General features: G+C 42.4%; 1 protein-coding gene across 7 annotated transcripts in view; it reads left to right on the top strand.

Moving 5' to 3' along the window:
* Positions 1–18670, top strand: part of rpgrip1l (RPGRIP1 like) — a 298740-nt gene that overhangs the window by 137671 nt on the left and 142399 nt on the right. For all 7 annotated transcript variants that reach the window (XM_041191778.1, XM_041191780.1, XM_041191779.1 and 4 more), the window contains one exon: positions 17107–17224. In XM_041191778.1, coding sequence (XP_041047712.1) covers positions 17107–17224 — 118 coding nt within the window. The remainder of the gene's footprint in view (positions 1–17106; positions 17225–18670) is intronic.

Here is an 18670-nt window from a genome sequence, read left to right on the forward strand (position 1 = left end):
TCGAGTCCGTATGACTCTTCAGTGCTAAAGAGAATTAAAAATGCGATGAAATTTATACTGTTTAAGGGGGGGTGGAGCAGGCGAAGGCCAGTGATAGGTGGAGGCAAAGAAGAGATTGACAAAGATGTCATGAACAAAAGTTGTTTTATAATGGTCCTGTGAAGCGCCTTGGAATGCTTCGTTACATTAAAGGCACGATGTAAATATATTTGTTGTATTAAATTTGCTATGTAATCAAATTGTTTTTGGATAGGTGAACTGTGCCTAATTTGAGATGAATCATCATGAAAGCTACAACAAGAGGTTTTAGGGACGATGTTGCAGGAGAATTTTGTTTTTCAGAAACTGAATAATGTCTATTGTTATAACTGATTAAACACATTGGAGTAGATTTTGCAGTAAGAAGATAAAACTCATACTGCATATTGAAAACTGCACAAATTTCAGAAATTAACAGATAGCTGATTTTGCCTTCAAGTGTATTGTAAATCAGCTCTAATTTAGTTTGCACTGTTTTAAAATTGCCTGAATCCCGCATATAAATAAGAATACTCGCATAGTTATTCTTCTTCCTCTTTTGTGTGGTAGTATGCAAAAAAAAAAATCAAATATCAACATCTAAGTCAGGTATCCAGACCAAAGCTTCTGGTGTAACTGTGGATATTTCTGAAGAAGTCATACAGACTCGAAATGTTAACTCTGTTTCTCTCTCCACAGATGTTGTCAGACCTGCTGTGTTTTTCCAGGCATTTTCTGTTTTTATTATGGATATTTTGTAGACTACCTGTGAATTTCATCTGAGGGCAGTGTTTGATGATTTGCTCCAGGATCCAATTAGGAGCTCCGCAATACCATAATGAGAATGCTTTAATCTTCCGTCTGCGGAACATCTATCTGACTGGTTCGGGAAGCAGTTGATGATTGTTGACTATTTTCCAGGAAGGCTTGATCCTTAAGATTGTACTGTGGGGTCCTCTATAAGGAACCTATTTGGCATGTTGCAGATCTTCCAAGCATCATACCGTCAGTCTTCAAGGCTTGTTAAGTTCACTAAAGGGCTTCAGTGTCCAGAATGGCCTTGAGGATTTCAGACATATTGATGTAGATCGGACAAATTGATCTGAATGGGCATCCCTTTGCTGATGTGATGGTTGTATTCTCTGGAGACTGCTTATTCATGCTGTAGATGTGGTCGTGCAATATTTACAAGCACAGACAGCCAGAGTGCTGATGTTGATAAAAGTGCACTGTCGATAACTCTCACAGTAACGTTCAGCTGCACATCGATGGATTTGACATGCAGACTTGATAGTCGTGCTGGAGAGCAGTACTTCACTGTAGGGCACACCAAAATGAGTGCTGCTGTTAGGAGAATTTAAGTAGCTGTCCTCCATGTAGGGTGTGGTGAGTTTCTAGGTTTGGCTGACCCTGTTCTTTAGTTTCTTCAAGGTTCTGGAAGTTCTCCCTATATGGTAGGATGCATTCGAGTGGGACTTCTAAATAGGAGGGGTTTTAGGCATAGTTACCTCTGCACTGCAAAAGACAACTTTCAGGTCTCGGTTTGCTTGATGGGTGTTGAAGTGGGATGCAAAGTAGTGGTCTTTTGCAGATGTGGCTAAAGGCACCATCAGTGGAAATAGGCTTCTATCCTCTGTCTGCACCTATGAACTGGTCACATCACGCTTGAGTTGGTGAAAATGGTGGGATATGTGGATATTCATTATTCCAGTCGTACTTGGGACCACCCCCCCCCCCCCCCCGCCCCCCCCCCAACACCCCCCTCCCAATTTCATTTTCCAGTACATTGATGACTGTATCGATGCCGCCTTCTGCTCTTGCCATGAACTGGAAAAATTCATTGGCCAGAATTTTCCACGCCCATAGGTGTTGGGTGTCATGGCAGGAAGGCCAAAAGTCAGTTTCACGACATCGTGAAGCGAGTTTATAATCATCCGCTCCACCCATCAATGGTGGACCGCATTTCCTGCCACCGCACGTCGGGAACTTCATTTTCAAACATCTGTATTTTATTATAAGTTCTGCTCACCGGAATCATCCCCTCACATCAAATTTACTGCCCACATCGGCAGGGAACCACGCCGGTGCAGAACATGTCTTGACATTTGTGATGTGGGGGGAGCGCAATGTGTGTATGATGATGTCGGGGGAGGGGGGTTGTTGAGGCTGGGAGGGGGGTGGGGAACGACGGTGTTGGCGGGGGTAAGGTTTGGAGGAGGGAATATGGGGGGGTGGGGGAGGAGGGTGTAACGGGAGAAAGCATCAACTCAGGAGGAAGGTGTAAGGAAAGGAGTTTGGAGTGGGGAAGGAAGGAGTAAGGTGATGTCTTAGTGATGGTGCAAGGGAGGGGTCTGTGGAGTCGATGACTGTCTCATGGGGAGCGAAATGAGGGTGGGCATGCTAAGAGGGAATAGTGAGAATGAGAGAGGGCAGAATGAGCCAGTATGGTTGGGGGGTGAGGGTGTGATGGTATTGGTGGAAGGCACAGCAATGGGGGCTTATGGGGCCTTGGATGCAGACACAGGCCCTGGGTGTGGGAAGGAGGAAGCCTGGGAGGTCAATGTGGATGGGGACGGGACTCTGGGGAAGGTAGGGAACATGCACATTTGCCTAGACATCCCGGAAAGAAAAGGGTTGTGGCTGGTAGGTGACGGTAGGGAGGTAGAAGGTGATGCCGGGGGGCCAACAGTGATGGGTAAAGGACATGGGTGTCTTGGTGAGGGGAAAGGATTAGGGAGCTAAAGACAAACTTCACCAGTACCATGCTTCTAAAATTGAAAGTGAACAAAGCTTCATGTTGGACAGGAATAGGTGCTGCATAAGAGTGCAATCAGTGGGTGGGTGGAGATGCAGGTCGGCTTAGATGGACAACTGAAAGAGAACCCCAGCAGGCAGCATTGAAAATGCTCAGGACAGTGAGATGAGTGCGATGGAGGAAGGATCCGTATGCAGGGGAGAATGCTCGCACGAGGCTCTGAAAGGCCCTGCCACATACACTCTTCTCCCTCCAGAATCACTCGTGGGCCGGCCGACTGTGTGCAGCTAAACTGCCAGTTGAGTGGCGTGCAGGGGGAGGACTTGCGACGCCTGTAAAATGAAGCTGAAAGACACCATTACACATTATTTTCAGATTGTAAAGTGACAAAATGTGTTCACCTATGCAACCACTTGTGATCAGAAATTCTTAACTTTTCTAGGCCTACCATTTCTTCTAGGTGCTGACCTGACACCCACAGCAGGGGTTGAAACAGCCTGTGCAATGGTTGGTCCTGTTGCCTTTGATGACTTCAGCCTGGGTCCTCTGGAGAGCTGAGGACTTGGTGGCCCTGGCTTGCTTTGGCTGTCCTCCTGTGGGCCAGCTGCTCCTCTGCGGTCACAGAGGATGAGGTTGAGGGGGTAACAAGCAAATGGGACTCAGAGGGAGAGAACAGTGTCTGAGATTGCCCAGGGTGTCCAGATGCCGCTCCTCCTTCCTTTAGGTGCCCAAGGGCCCTGGTCTGACTCCTTGAGGGGAAGGAGCGCTTGGAGAGATGTCGAGGTACTCTTTCGCATTGCCACTGCAGAAATTCACTCATGGCTGCTGCCATGGAGTGCGGGCTTGCATACGTCCCTGCATTCTGTTGGACCAGGGCCTCCGTAATGTCTGCTATTCTTCCCATGGAGACCTCCATATGGGTACATGTGGGCACTTCATCAGAGAGCAGGCGGAGGCATTCCTCCGACACACGTGCCACTCTGTTGAGGGCTTCCAACAGTTCTGCGTGATGTTCCCTGCTTTCTGCTGACCCTCCACGTTGAGTTGGAAGGCCAAATCCATAGGCTTGTGATCGGACTAGGACCTCACAAGTGCTTCTTCCCCAGCAGTCCTCTGACTGCCAGCGAGCTCAGCTGAACCTATCTCCTCCTACTGTGTACATGTGTCCATGCGGTGACCACCAGATTGTGAACCTGAGCCTGCTAGATCTAGGTCCCACCAAGATGTGTGCCTCTGCCCTGGTGGAGGGTGTGGGTAAGCCCTGTGATGGGTCTTCCAGGCTGTTTATTTCCAGCTCTTCAATGGAGGAGGAGGTGTCCTCTTGGCTGGAGATAATGACCTGAATGGAGCTGAGGGACTGGCTGGCTGAGGGTGTCGTCGCTTGACAGAGCTCCCTGTGAGCCAAAGTAGAGATGATTAGTGTATGGCAGCAGAGTCAAAAGTAGGAGAGAGAGAGCACAGTTGTGTTGAGAGAGGGATGACATGGTGCAGGATCCTCAAGTAGGTATTTGTTGTTGACCTGTCACCGCAGGCACGGTCCACATCCTCACAGTCAGCCTGATGGCACGCTCTTCAAAGTGAGTGAGGGTCCCAGTGTGGGCAATATCACTGCTGGTCTGGGACCTCTTCCTGCTGCTGTTAGCCAGCTTCTGCATAAAAACAGATGGAGAGAGAGGGTGAGCAGCACACATGGTACTGCGTGGAATATTTGTGGTGAGTGGAGTCATGGACGGGATGAGGCCACGAGCTCCAGAGGATCTAAACCTGATGGAGATGTGAAGGTGTGTGTGAGAGTTAGTGGTGTTGTTCCTGGTTGTTATGGCATAGCCAATAGTAAATGCAGAGCTGCTTAAACCCCAAAGGGAAACTTGAAACAACTGCCACAACTGTTCTGCAATTTGTATAAATTTCGCGATGCATACCTTGAATTCAATAGCAATAAGACCACCGAGTCTTTCTTATAAAAATTAATTAAACCTTTATTAATAGAAGAAATGATTTTAAGCATATATATAATCTACAAATTACTACTATGACAACTTCCAAATCCCCTAATTAATCTAAACCCCCAGTTACACTTTTGTTGAGGCAACAGTAAGACGCACAGCTTTTAAAAAGACCCAGGCAAAGTAACGCATGATACCCTGAAACAGTCAAATTCAAAGTGAGTTTTCTTAACTTCAGTTCTTTGTAGACAGCAGCTTGAGGCTTAGATGCTGAAGGTTTTTCACACTTGTTAGATCTTAGAAAGTCTACCCTTACACGTAACTTTGCTCCTTTATACATATTTTCCCCTTTGAATGCAAGTTCCCATTGTTTCAATATGTCTTTGGACTTTTACCTCTCCAATAACAAAATCTATCATAGTACCAATTTTACCAGTAATCTTTGAGAAAAATAAACACTGTTTCTTAACTTCTCCTGCCTAGCTGTAATATTTCACTCCCTCTTTTAAATTCAAACTAGCTTGGTTTATTTAAAAATGTGAATGTTCCCTTTATCCCTATGTTTACCAACTTAACATTTCAAACCCAGCTTGTCTTCTGTTACATCAAAGCCTTCAGGCCAGCTGCCTTTAATTCAATTAAGCCACACACAGACCCTGCTATTACTCTACAATAAATCACAAAACATTATGAAAATTATTATATCTTCCTGACACTTGAGGGGTGGGATCCCTGTAGATGTGTGATGGGTTTTTGAGAGTGATGAGAAAAGTGACTTAGCCTGGCAGAACAGATGAGACCATTCATTTCTTTCTGCACTGGCTGGCTGCCCTGTTTTGCAGGGCATTGGCATGAACCACCACTGCCACAGCCTCCCATGCTGGATTGGTGAGAGAGTGTGAGCAGCAGGCATAGCACTGCATGGAATATTTGTGGTGAGCAGAGCCATGCACAGGATGAGGCTGCGAGCTCCAGAGGATATTAACCTGATGGAGATGTGAAGGTGTGGGTAGAGGACATTGTGGCAGGCCTCCGCTGTGTTCGGTAGGCATTCGAGGGAGCCATCACCAAATCTGGGGGCAGCATATTTCCTCCTTTTGGCAGCCATCAGTTCACATCAGCTTCCTATCCCTTGAAGAGTGCTAGCTCTTTACAGGGCAGGCCTTTAAGTATGGCGCCTGGTTTACTGAAGGCCTGAGGTGATGGCAGGGCAAGCGAATGAGAGGATGTGTCCCGCCAAAGGCACAGTGTGTTTCCCAGGAATGCATGATCAATGAGGTGGTATGGCATGAAAAGCCGCCATTGTGGCCAGCTGGTAAAACATCCTTTTTCTTGCTCAGTACCACACTTAGTGCGAACCTGGGATGATTCTGCCCATTGACTTTTTTCCCATTTCCACTCTTCTCTCACCTTCACATGGTTCATTTGTGACTCTTGCCTTACCTTCCTTGACTTCTGTCTCCTTTCTGGAAATGGGCTATCAACTAATATTCACTACAAACCCACAGGCTCCCACGGTTTCTTTGACTACACTTTCTCACACACTGATTCCTGTGAGGACTCCATTCCATTCTCTTAGTTTCACCCTGACTATTGCATCTGTTCTGATGATGCAACCTTCTACACCAGAACTTCTGATATGCCTTCCTTTTTCCTCAATTGAGGATTCTCTCCCTGAGATTAACAGGGCACTTCATCATGTCCGATAAATTTCATGCAATTCTGCTGTCACCCATTCTTCTCCCTCCCACAATCATGATAAGGTTCCCCTCATCATGACCTTCCAATCCACCAGCCTCCGTATTCAATGGATCATCCTCTACAATTTTCGCCTGCTGAAGTATGCTGCCACCACCAAGCACATCTTCCCCTGCACTCCCGTTTCAGTATTCCAAAGGGACCCCTCCCTCTGCAACACCCTGGTCCACTCTTCAGTCACCCCTAACAGCCCCTCCCTTCCTTATGGCACCTTTCCGTGCCAATGCAGGAGATGCAACAAACGTGCTTTCACCTCCTCCCTTTTCACCATCCGAGGCCCCAAACACTCCTTCCGAGTGAAACAGTGATTTACTTGTGCTTCTTTCAATTGAGTATACTGTATTCACTGTTCACGAAGTGGTCTCCTCTATGTTTGGGACAGCAAAAGTACACTGGCGGACCACTTTACAGAACACCACTGTTCAGTCCACAAGTGTGACCCAAAGTTTCCTGTTGCTTGTCGTTTTAATCCTCCACCCCTTGTGCCCACCCTGACCTTTCTGTCCATGGCCTGCTACAATGTTCCAATAAAGCTCAATACAAGCTCAAGGAACAGCACCTCATCTTTTGTCTCAGCACTGCACAGCTTTCTAGACTCAATATTGAGTTCAGCAACTTTAGATCATAACCTCTGCCTCCATCTTGTCCTGTGTTTTTTTTTAAGGGTTTTTTTTTTGCTGGCTTGTTTCTTTATCCCTTCATGCCGCATTCAGACGGCTGCTATATAGCCATTCACGCCTCATCTTTTTTTCTTTACTATGCCCATTACCACTCTTTTTCATGATGATTTTTTGTTATTTAAACTCTTCTGCCCTCCACCCAATCACAGACCTTACCTTTTGTTCTTCCTGTCCCCTTCCTCCTTCTACTGGCTTAAAAACTTACATCTCTATTTTTCTTTGCCGCTGATGGAAGATCATCAACTTGAAATGTTAACTCTGTTTTTATTTTACCTTCCCATTATAGATGGAATTTTATAGGTTGCCAGTATCTCAGGGACAGCAATCACCTCTTCACTTTGGATCCCAGTGCTTTAAGAATTATTGTTAAATACTATCTCGACCAGTAGCTTTTCCATATTTGGTTGTCAATAGGATGACATTTAATTTGTTCAAGGTGAATGAATCAGACATAGTTGACAATCTTGGTGCCACTATAAAGTTTGTCGAAAACTCATATCTTCCAATGAGCAGGAATCATTGTTGGATTGTTGCTCCACTTGAACTTTGCCCCACCTCAACACTGCTCTGCATTTCTTGCCAGATCTTCTGAGCTCAGCTTTACCAGAGATGCAGAGCACATCATCCTGAAAGCTTCATAGCAGCACAATAGAGTTGGGGGAAGACTGGATACACCCCCTTTGTACGACATTAGCAGCTGCATGGTAAGTTTGAATGTCCTGTGTGAATGTTAGTGAATGGCTGAATGTTAGTGAATGGGTGAGTGGATGAATAAGAGCAGGGGTAGGTGGGTATGAGTGAAGTGGCAAGTGGATGTGGTGGAAGGGGTGAGGTGGCAGGTGGGTATGGTTACAAGTGGGTAGGTAGCAGATGGGTGAGATGGTAGGTGAGCAGCCAGGTCAGGTTGAGGGATAGTCGTGCGGTCAGGGGGTGTTTAGCGTTGGCAGGAGGGGTAGTCGGATCGGATCGGGTCAGGTCAGGTCTGGGGATAAATCTTAGTGGGATAGTCAGAGGTACTCAGGTGGTAGGGATGTAGTCAGGGGTCAGGGGGTGAGTCAGGGGTCAGTGTGAGTGATTGAGCAGTCAGTTCTGTAGTTACCCAGGAGTTGGACGAGGTTTTAATCTGCTAAACATTTTCTGGGTAACCATTCATATAAATCCCACAGAACTGTCCGAGGTATACGACTCCAACTCAGAGTCTGAGACATTCATGGAGGGTCCCCATGGATCAGGGAAGTTGCCCATTGGAAATTAAAGCTTCCCAGGCAATTACCACAGAGGTCATCACATCAGGACTTCCATGGGGTCCTGAAGCACATCTAGAGTCACATGTCCAGTCTCTGATAACACTGAGACTGGAAGGTCTGGGCCATTTTGTTTTGTGGCAGCTTTAGGAGTTCCTGCAATCAGTTAAAGACATCAGTAATGGTGGAATCCTCCCGATGTTGGTATCAATTGACCTTTGGGAGGTGTCCCAGTCCACTTTTTTTAAATTCCATTGTGGATCTGGTTGTTGATGTAATTACAGGAATTTTGATGCTAACATTGATGATTGAGATCCTGTATTAACTATTGGACAAGTCGCCAAGAACAGTTATGAAGGCAATGGTTTAGGTTCATTGGCCATGTTTGGAGGGGAAACATACATTTGGTTATATTCTCTCTGCCACCTTGACAAATGGAATCTTTGACCTGAAAAAGAAGAAGTTTATTCTCTTGTAAAATCCATTATACAATTGCTTCTCCATTACAGCTGGCATCTTCATAGCCCTACATTGTGTGGTGGCTATTAAAAGTTTGAGATAGTTGGATGGTTGTTGACCAGAAGGGAGCAGTGAAGCAGGTCACTGTACTAGTGATAGTTTGTAAGCATTAGAGGTAGTTAGCTCTCCTACTTGTATTGCTGTAGAAGAAATTTCTGTATTACTGGTGTGCTTGAGCTTGGTGCAACCATGCTTGACATATCACCAATATTTGGGATGGTTCTTATAAGCAACACAGTCAAAACCTGTAACACGCCTTCATGTTGAACTGGTGGATACGTTCAATGTGTGTTTCTTCAAGGAACAGCACCAATGCTCTTGTTTCTTGAGTAACATTTCAAGATATTTACATTTAAGCAAGAAATGTCTTTGATGTTAAGTTGGCATGTTTGAATGGTTGGCATACATGTGGTTTGTTGTTTTAGTAAGATTGTTTGGTTTTGCTTGATTTTCCATTCTAATGGGAACTCAAGGGCAGGCTCGGTGCCTTCTGAGATGACTTTGTGATCTCAGATCACAACTAACAAGGTGGGCTGCAAGAAGGCTGTCAAAATCCACCCCTGCATTTATTATTTACAATTCCAGGTGCAATCTCGATAAGTTGAGGACTAACTCAAGAGGAGAAAAATTCTTTGCAAGTCAAATTTAAAGGGATAGGAACAATTGAAGGTGATTGCCACAAACAGGGGGACAAAAATTTAACAAGCTTCTGGAACACATTAAGAGGCATCTGAACCAATCATAACCATTGCCAAGGCTGAAGGATCAGTGGTTTACCATATTAAGGAAATCCTTAAGTACATGCATGAGCCTGCAGCCCTAACACCTGACATCTTCACTGATGGCTGGGAAGATGAGAGGCCACTGTCTGAGACGCTTGGAACAGGTTTTTCGCTGCCACTCCAAAGCAAAGATCTGTAATAAGGGGCGATCAAGTTTCAGGCCATAGCAGATTGTTATTGTCCCTGTCTTTGTGTGTATTTTCTGCTGTATGGTAGAAGCTGGTGTCTTTGAAGCACATGACTTAACTTTCAATCTGTTCCTCTGCCATTCCAGTCCCTGAGTTGATGAGTTACCACAGTCAATTCCAGTTAGATTTGTCACTGCCTACAGAAATAATGGATGGTATTTTGGCATGTTGCTAACAGACAGCATGAGCTCCTCATTATCCTGGCATACATTCTTTCATGGCTCTACACTGGGGAGACCAAACAGACTTGGTGACCGCTTTGTGGGACACATCCGTTGAGTCCACAAGCATGATCCCGAACCTCCCTGTCATTATAATTCACCACTGTGCTCCCATGCTACCTGCCTGTCCTTAGCCTGCTACAGTGTTCCACTGGAGCTCAACGTAATCTTGAGAAATAGCAACTTATCTTTCCACTCGATACTTAACAGCCTTCTGGACTCGACATCGAATTCAACAACTTTAGGTCATAACCTCTGCCTTCACCTTGTTCTGTGTTTTCTTCCCTTTCTTGTTTGCTTTGCTGTGTTGATCTTGTCTTGTTGCTTTCTTTATCCCTTCATGTTGCATTCACATGGTTGCTATGTAGCCATTCACACTTCATTTGGGCACAAACTTCGGTAATTTTACTCGTTACCACTCTTTGGCTGTTACATTATGAAATCTTCTGATACTTAATCTTCCCTGCCCTCTGTCCTATTATAGACCTTCTCTTTTGTTCTTCCTGCTTCCTCCCACCGCCGCCTCCCCCCAGCCCCCACCCACCGCCGCCTCACCCCCCCGCCCTTTCACTGGCTTAAAATCTCCTACATTTCTATCTTTCTTCAGTTCTGATAAAAGGTCATCTCGACCTAAAACATTAACTCTGTTTCTGTCCATACATGTTGCCTGACCTGCTGAATATTTCCAGCACTTTTGTTTTTATTTTTTTTCATGGAATGCCATGCTATGATTTGGCTGCTTCTAAAGAGCTTTCCAGCATAAAAAATAGATAGTATTCATATTTCATTGTGATACCGCTGGGAGATCTGCTGGCACACTTTTCTTGGACAGAGGATCCTCCATAACCACATATGCCAAAATGAACTATGCTTTCTATGCAGCTGTCAGGATGTAGGTACAAACAAACAAGAGGGACGCAATACCTCTCAGGCCGTCTAACTGGCCAGTGATCCTTCCAAACACATCAACTCAAAAAGATTTTGTGGCAAAACAAATAGAAATTGGCATAAATGTTGTTGAAAGCCTTAATGTCAACTGAAACAAGTGCAGGAAAGGTCTTTAAAAGACCTAGTGCATTTGTCTTTAAAAAGATGTGAGCCTTTTAAACGCCCTCCCACATACAAGTTCACCCCAGGCCTCCTTCCTGCTGGATTTTCATGCAAGTATTTGAGATTCAGTATTCAATGCACTCATGGACCAGAAAATGGCACAGCACCTTTTGCCACCTGTATTTGCATACATAAATGAGACTCCTGCCTGATCAGCTCAGGAGTTTCAGATGCCTATCCGAGACCTGGCCATAGAGTGGGACCCAAAACCAGCCAGGAATCCAGTACAACTAATTTCTACCAGATTTCTGAGCCCCTACCCACCCTCGGGTGCTAAGAAGTTGAAAATCAGAGGCATGATCTGGAACTATCTAAGGTGCAACACGTTTTCTGATTTCTTTGAATTGGACAATTCGTAAATGCTAAAGTAACTGGCTCCAGAATGCAAACATTGCATGATTTACAGAGCGTCAGTTTAGATTTTGTTTCTTGATCCCAAGTTGGAAATAGAATTTTTTCATGTAAGTTAATTCAAACATTATGGCAGAATTTTCAGTTCGACGGGCAGGTGCAGTTGGCGGGTTTGGGATCAGCTGAGGAACGGACTGCCGGCCTTGATTGGCCTCTGACCGCAATTTCATGCTGGCTGGCCAATTAGTGGGCATGGGATGAAAGCTCACTGAAGTTAGAGAGTTGCCTCGGGGAGCGGAAGAATTTAAAAGCGATTTAAAAAAAAAAATTGTAAAATCTGGAGGAAAAAACGTCCATGCATCAGAATCAGCCACCTGAACATATAAATGATGAGGTTTCAACAAAAATGCAAAGTTCGCCTGCCCACCAACCGCAAAGCTGGATGGACCATGAAAAAAAAAAGTCAGGGACAATTGGAACTTTAATGGGCTTAATTGCCCTCTTAATTGTCGGCGGGCACGCTTCCAACTTAGGTGCACTCCCATCGACTGAAATATTACACATGCGTGGGATGATGTCAGGACACTTGCCCAGCATCAACACTCACTATTTTACGCTCGAGTGGGTTGGGCAGCGCCCACACACTGAGCTAAAAGTTCTGCCCTATAATGTGTTTAGACAAAAAGTAAATAAAATTCTGTTTTACACCCTCTCAATTCCAATTTTATAAAATTGTGAAGAAACAGATGCCTGAAGTAAACTACAAAACAAATCAATTTTCCATCAAGCCAGCCTATATTTTTTCAGTGGCTGATATAACAAATTGTGGGTAGGAGGAAAGCTTGAGAAGTGTGACTGCCACGTATTGTGGTGAATGTGGAAGCAATTCACTCTAAAAGTGGCAATTTGGATATATTAAAAAGCCTTAAATATGCTGCCGGTTTAATACACTCACAGTTTAATGGAAAATAGTTCTGACGACTGATAATAACTCCAAAATGCATATCGTCAAAGTTTTTGTGTAATTTATAGTGTAGCTAAATTGTTAAACATCAAGAATTGTGTCTGCTTTAGGTAAACCTAGACTTGCTATTCTGAACCAGGACATTTTTAAGAAAGCAATTAAGAGAAAGTATAGTAATTTTTCCCAATGAGACAAAAATTGAATGCAACGTTAAATTACAAGTTGCAGCTGTTGCATTAATAATAAAATACCTGCTTCTTTGTTATTAGACTCGAAGCCATATAAAATTCCAATGCAGCAGAAAAATATAATAATTTAATTATATGAGAAGAGTTTGTAATAAAAAGAGACTATTTGGATTTCTTTTCCTTCAGAGGTTTTGAAAAGATTATATAGACGTAGTTATTAGAAACCAGGCATATTAATAATATCTTTTGACTTCTGCAGTCAAGCTGATCTTTAAGCCCAGTGAAAAGGAATGAAAACCATTTTCAGTTTATAACTATTCTTTTGATAAAGTGTAATTTATTTTTGGATTCTATTTTCTCTTTACAAAATCCCATCAATGATGCACTATATTAAATATCATGTATATAATAGGTACGATAACCGAGTTCTAGCATCATAGTGAAAACAGCTAATTATATATAATTTAAAGGGGTTCTTACAGAAAATGAATAATGTTTGTTTATATGAATACTGAAACTCAGTAATCCAGTACTTTTTGTAACAACTCTAATGAATAGGAAAATGTGCATTATGAAGGAATAAGAAACATTTTTCAAATTAAATAATGCAGTCAATTTAAATGGCGCCAAGATTGACTGTATATTGTAATTTTTGAATCTGTAAGTCTATGGAATTGTAACCTTATAACTGAAAAAGGAATGCACACATATAAAACAGAAGGGCCTCCATAAGTGAAATGCAGGTTAGAGTTTCCTTTTGTTTGCTCTTGAAATAAACAAATGGTCCATGAAGTTAGTACAGTTATCTTTGCCATTTTAAAAGTGTTATCTATGTTTTAAATCAGTAATTTTTATTTTATACATTCTGTTGAGTAAGATAATTGATTTAAAACATCACCTGCTGAAATTCATTTTTATGTTTGGCTTCTGACCAGTCTTTTAAATTCAAGGATACCCTCAAAAGATTGTACTCTCATGCGATACATTGCTACAGCCAGCATTGACCAAGCTTATATTTTTCACTAAAAATAGTCCAATTTGTCATATCTCATCATATTCTGATGCAACTCCTATGTGATTTTCACCTCCCCACTAAACTTTTTAATTTGATCTAGTTTTGTTACAGTTTGAAAGTCTTTCAGTAAAATTGATCAATTACAATATTTTTCAACTTATCTCTGCTTCAGATTGGTGCAATAAACATCTTGAAAATGTACGTAGGTATTATCAAAAACTGTAATGTACTTGTCTAGGAGCAATAAATTGATGTTTCATGAGCTGAAGTAGCCTAATTCTTCTATACTGCACATTCTACATAGGTGCTTTGTTAGTAAGCAATATGGATTATTTTATAAACAAAAACCCATCTATGATATTCCTCTTTTGACCCTTAATTCAGAATAATGCACATCATGAGATCTAGTTCAGATTAATTACCTTAATCAACAGTGGACCAGCAATGGAAGATACCCAAGTACAAGGACTCCAAATGTCTTCAGCGAAAGGGCTGAATTGGAGTGTTAAGAAGATGGAGACGAGCAGGGGTGAAAATTTGGGCAGGAATTGGATATGTTGGGTATTTGCCTTGTTCCGTTGATACCTAGGGGTGTGACGGAGCTGGGCAGTTATTGCAGCCACCTCGTTATAGCCTAACCTAAACAATGGAAGTTGTACTGGAAGGATGATGTTATCTTGTCAGCATTCCCAGAAATTCCATCTCCAGTGGTTCAGCTCAGTCTACAATAGCAAGAGACAGGTATACAGTACTTTATATTGGTGGATTTGTAGCTCATCAAAGGGGCAAAGGCCTATTTGGGTCCTGCACTTAGACAGTCTTCTGAGTTTCATTCAAAAGGTGTCAGAAAACCGTGGAAGGACCAAATATTTCTTTATGCTCTTCTTCATCTGCTGGACCTGAGCCCACGCATCTTCCCTCTGCCACAGATTCCTCCTGCTCCCTGCCTTCACATCTCTAACCAGCCGCTGTGCTAATACTGATATATGCAATGAAACTAATGGAACTTACTTGGACCCTCAAGAATTGTGGGATTTTAGGTTCAAGATGAATATGATACAGATTAAATATATTTCAATTAGGGGGCAAAAGGCACATGTCAAAAGTTAGATTTATAGGAAGATTAGAGCAAAAATGAAATATAAAGTAAATATTTGATAAATATAGAATGGAAGAAAGACTTACCTCCATATAGAGCCTTTCATAACCAGCAAAATCTCAAAGTACTTAGCCAATGAAGTATTTTTGAAGTATGGTCATTATTGTGATGGAGGAAACACAGTAAGCTCTTAGAAACAACAATGTGATAATAACTAGATAGTCTGTCCCTGTGATGTTGGTTGAGGGATAAATATGGACCAGGACACTGGGCATAATCCTTCAGCTCTTCTTCAAAATAGTGCCATGGGATCTTATGCCCATCTGAGGGGGCAAATGGGGCCTTGCTTTGATATCTTATCTGAAAGACAGCACCCCTGACAGTACAGCATTCCCTCAGTAGATTTTTGCATTTAAGTCTCTGGCATGGAACTTCAACCCAGAACCTCCTGACTGAGGTGACAGTGCTGCCTACTGACTCAAGGCTGACACCTTCGAAAGTACCTTGTTAGTGCAACATTTTTACCACATTCACAATTTTTTTATTGGCAAAAAACTTTGGAAGCTGTTTTTCACTCCTTTAGGTTATACAGACCCTAGCACACCAACTTGCCAATGATCCATATTACCTACCGGCCAACAGGATGAATCATTGTCATATTCTTTAAGGGTACCCAGAACAAGCTTGCAACATAGGATGGCAGTATTAGTGATTGGGATGATCATCAGTTAAATTGCCTGAGACTTCTTCTCAGATTACAATTCAATATCAGGTACTGAGCTGCACACAAATAAAATGATACCAGATTTAAGGGCTTAACTATGACAACAGGTTCCATAAACTTGGCTTGCATTTCCTGGAGTTTAGAATATTGACCAGTCTAAATGACGTGTTTAAAATTATAAAAGGAAATATTTCTCTGGTCAGGTAACCCAAAACAAGACGGTGTAACCTAAATGATCTAGCTTCGATTTTAAGGAGTGAAATCAGGAACTTAGTTTTTACATGAGGACCAGTGGAAATCTAGAACTTGCTCCATCAAAAAGCTGTAGATGCTGGGTCAATTGAAAATTTCAAGATTAAGATCAAAACCTCTTCATTAGATACGTATGTCAATTAATATGGAACAAATGTAGGTAAATGGAGTGGAGGTACAAAGCAGCCATATTCGAATTGAATGACTGAACAGACTTGAGGATTGAATGGCTTACTCCTGTTCCTTTGGATTGTGTTTGAGTCTTTAATGCCTATTTGAACTCTGGTTCTCAATTAGGTAAATTAGAAATGTAATACACCATAATAAAGATTACTTAATAAGGTTAATTCCATTACCCTGTGCTCCTGGAGAAGCACGCTTAGAGGGAACACAGGTTGGAGAATCAGAATTACAATGCTGTCACCTTATCCCTCAATCATGCTCTCTTTGCTTCCCTCTGGGAGAACATGATCGTATCATTACCCCAGTACCTGTAGTACATGATGACTTCTCTACTTATTTTCATCTGTGCTGTACATTTTGCTTGAAAGAATTAGAGAAATCCAGAGGAAGCAGTTGAAGACTGAATAGCTCAGGTTACTATATATCAACAAATGACTTACATAGAACTACATAGGAATTATCGCACAGAAGCCAGCCATTCGACCCAGCTGGCCTAGTGTTTATGATCCAATCTAGCCTTCTCCCACCTTTCTTCATCTAACCTAATCTGCATAACCGTCTGTTCCTTTTTCCCTTATGTACTCATCTAGCTTCCCCTTAAATGCATCTATGCTATTCATCTCAACTGTTCCGTTTAGGAGCTAGTTTCACACTCGCTCACTGGATAAAGAAATTTGTTCTGAATTCCTCAATGGATTCATTAGTGACTGCCTTATACTTAAGTTCCCTCCTTTTGGATTTTCCCATGGATGAAAACACTTTTGTACATCAATCTTTCTTAAAGATGTCTGTTAAGTCACCCCTCAGATTTCTCCTTTTTAGAGAAAGGAGCCTCAACTTGTTCAGTTATGTCTGATAATTGTAACCTCTCAGTTCTGGAAGAATGCTTGTAATTTTTTTTGCATCTTCCCAGTGCCTTTACATACTTTTTGTAATGTGGAAACCAGAACTGAGCATAATACTTTAAGAGTGGTCCAACCAAGGTTCTTTATATATTTAAAATAACTTCCCTGTTTTTCCCTGAGTAAAACCTTGGCAGATACATTTCACAAGTATGATCAGGGACTATGTAATCTATTTTACCTATTGGCCTATTGTTTCAATTTTAGAGTGAAGTCGATACTGTGACACGGAAGATGGAAGATAATAATCGAGAATATGAGATAAAACTGGGGCAATATGCACAGCTACTTGACATTAGGGCTGATCGGATCAGAAAACTTGAAGGTATGAGCAAAGAATCTTTTTAAAAACAGCTAATATAAAATTATATTTTGTTCCTAATATAAACATTTTGTGTAGATAAAATATAGCTATGTCAGTCCCTGGTTTCTGGATTTTCATTATGTGAGCAACCGGATGATCTGTTAAACAATACATACAGATTCTGTGCTAGCATGGACCTCTTCAGTCCATAAAAATGCCCCCTGTGGTGTCTTGCACATTTCAGTCTATAATCAATGTGGTCACTGTTTTTGTATAGAACACGTCATTGGAATTTTGTATGTTACCAATGAAAAATGTGAGACAGTATGGTGTAGTTACTCTCACTCTGCGATTTTCAGAGGACCAAGTCCGATTAATAAATAACTATAAGGCTCCTGATTAAAAGCAAGCTTGCTGCGGCAATCCAACCTATACCAGGCTGCTGCAATATCAGGCAGCCTGGCTGGAGGGAAGGTGCCCTTTCATGAAATTGGGGAAGCCCAGCGCAACAACATCCATGGTTGTTTTTCTGCAACCTAGAATAGCACTTCCGCTCCTTCAGCCCCTATAAAAGTAAATAAAAATGTACCTTTGGACTCATCTCTAGCGAGGTCATCAGCTGAAATTGCATGGTGCATGCTTTCCCCAGTTGAGTTCTGAAGTGGGAATCGGGGTCAAATGTATGTCATCCCTAATTTACATACATTAAAAACTTGTTAATTGGATCCCAAGCCAGCTGGTGAAGTACGAAAATTTTGTTTTCACTAGCGTGCCTTTCCATGAGACCACCCTGAGTAAAACCTCTCCTCAATGAGACAAAGATTGCTCTCCCAATATTAACATTGGAGAACAACTGTTGCCCTCTACTCCTCCAAGTTAACACCTGTGCCTCTGGTGAAGTACGAAGCTGGACACAAATCCTTTTCTTGATAATTGGTTTATTTACAGAATGCAGCATTACATATTTCTGCCTTCTACTTACTCCCCCAGTCGTCCCCGTTTATAAGTACTCTAGGTAGGTAATTAAACAACGCCCTTCGCCTGTGTATCTTAACAAGACAATTGGCATAACATTAACAGATTCCCTTTTCTTTAAATAAAGCATATAATACAATCTAACAATTACAAAACAAACCTAAGAAAAGTAAATTTCCATATTCTGTATAACACATTATAATACAAAAAGCAGCACAAATCCAGTCTGGCCAATTACCGCCCCACCATCAGCAAAGTGATGGAAGGAGTAGCCGACAGTGCTATCAAGCAGCACTTACTCAGCAATAACCTGCTCACTGATGCTCAGTTTGGGTTCCACCAGGGCCACTCAGCTCCTGACCTCATTACAGCCTTGGTTCAAACATGAACGAAAGAGTTGAATTCCAGAGGAGAAGTGAGAGTGCCTTCCCTTGACATCAAGGCAGCATTTGACCGAGTGTGGCATCAAGAAGTCCCAGCAAAACTAGAGTC

The sequence above is a fragment of the Carcharodon carcharias genome, chromosome 7 (genome assembly GCF_017639515.1).
Source record: "Carcharodon carcharias isolate sCarCar2 chromosome 7, sCarCar2.pri, whole genome shotgun sequence".
NCBI classification, from domain to species: domain Eukaryota; kingdom Metazoa; phylum Chordata; class Chondrichthyes; order Lamniformes; family Lamnidae; genus Carcharodon; species Carcharodon carcharias.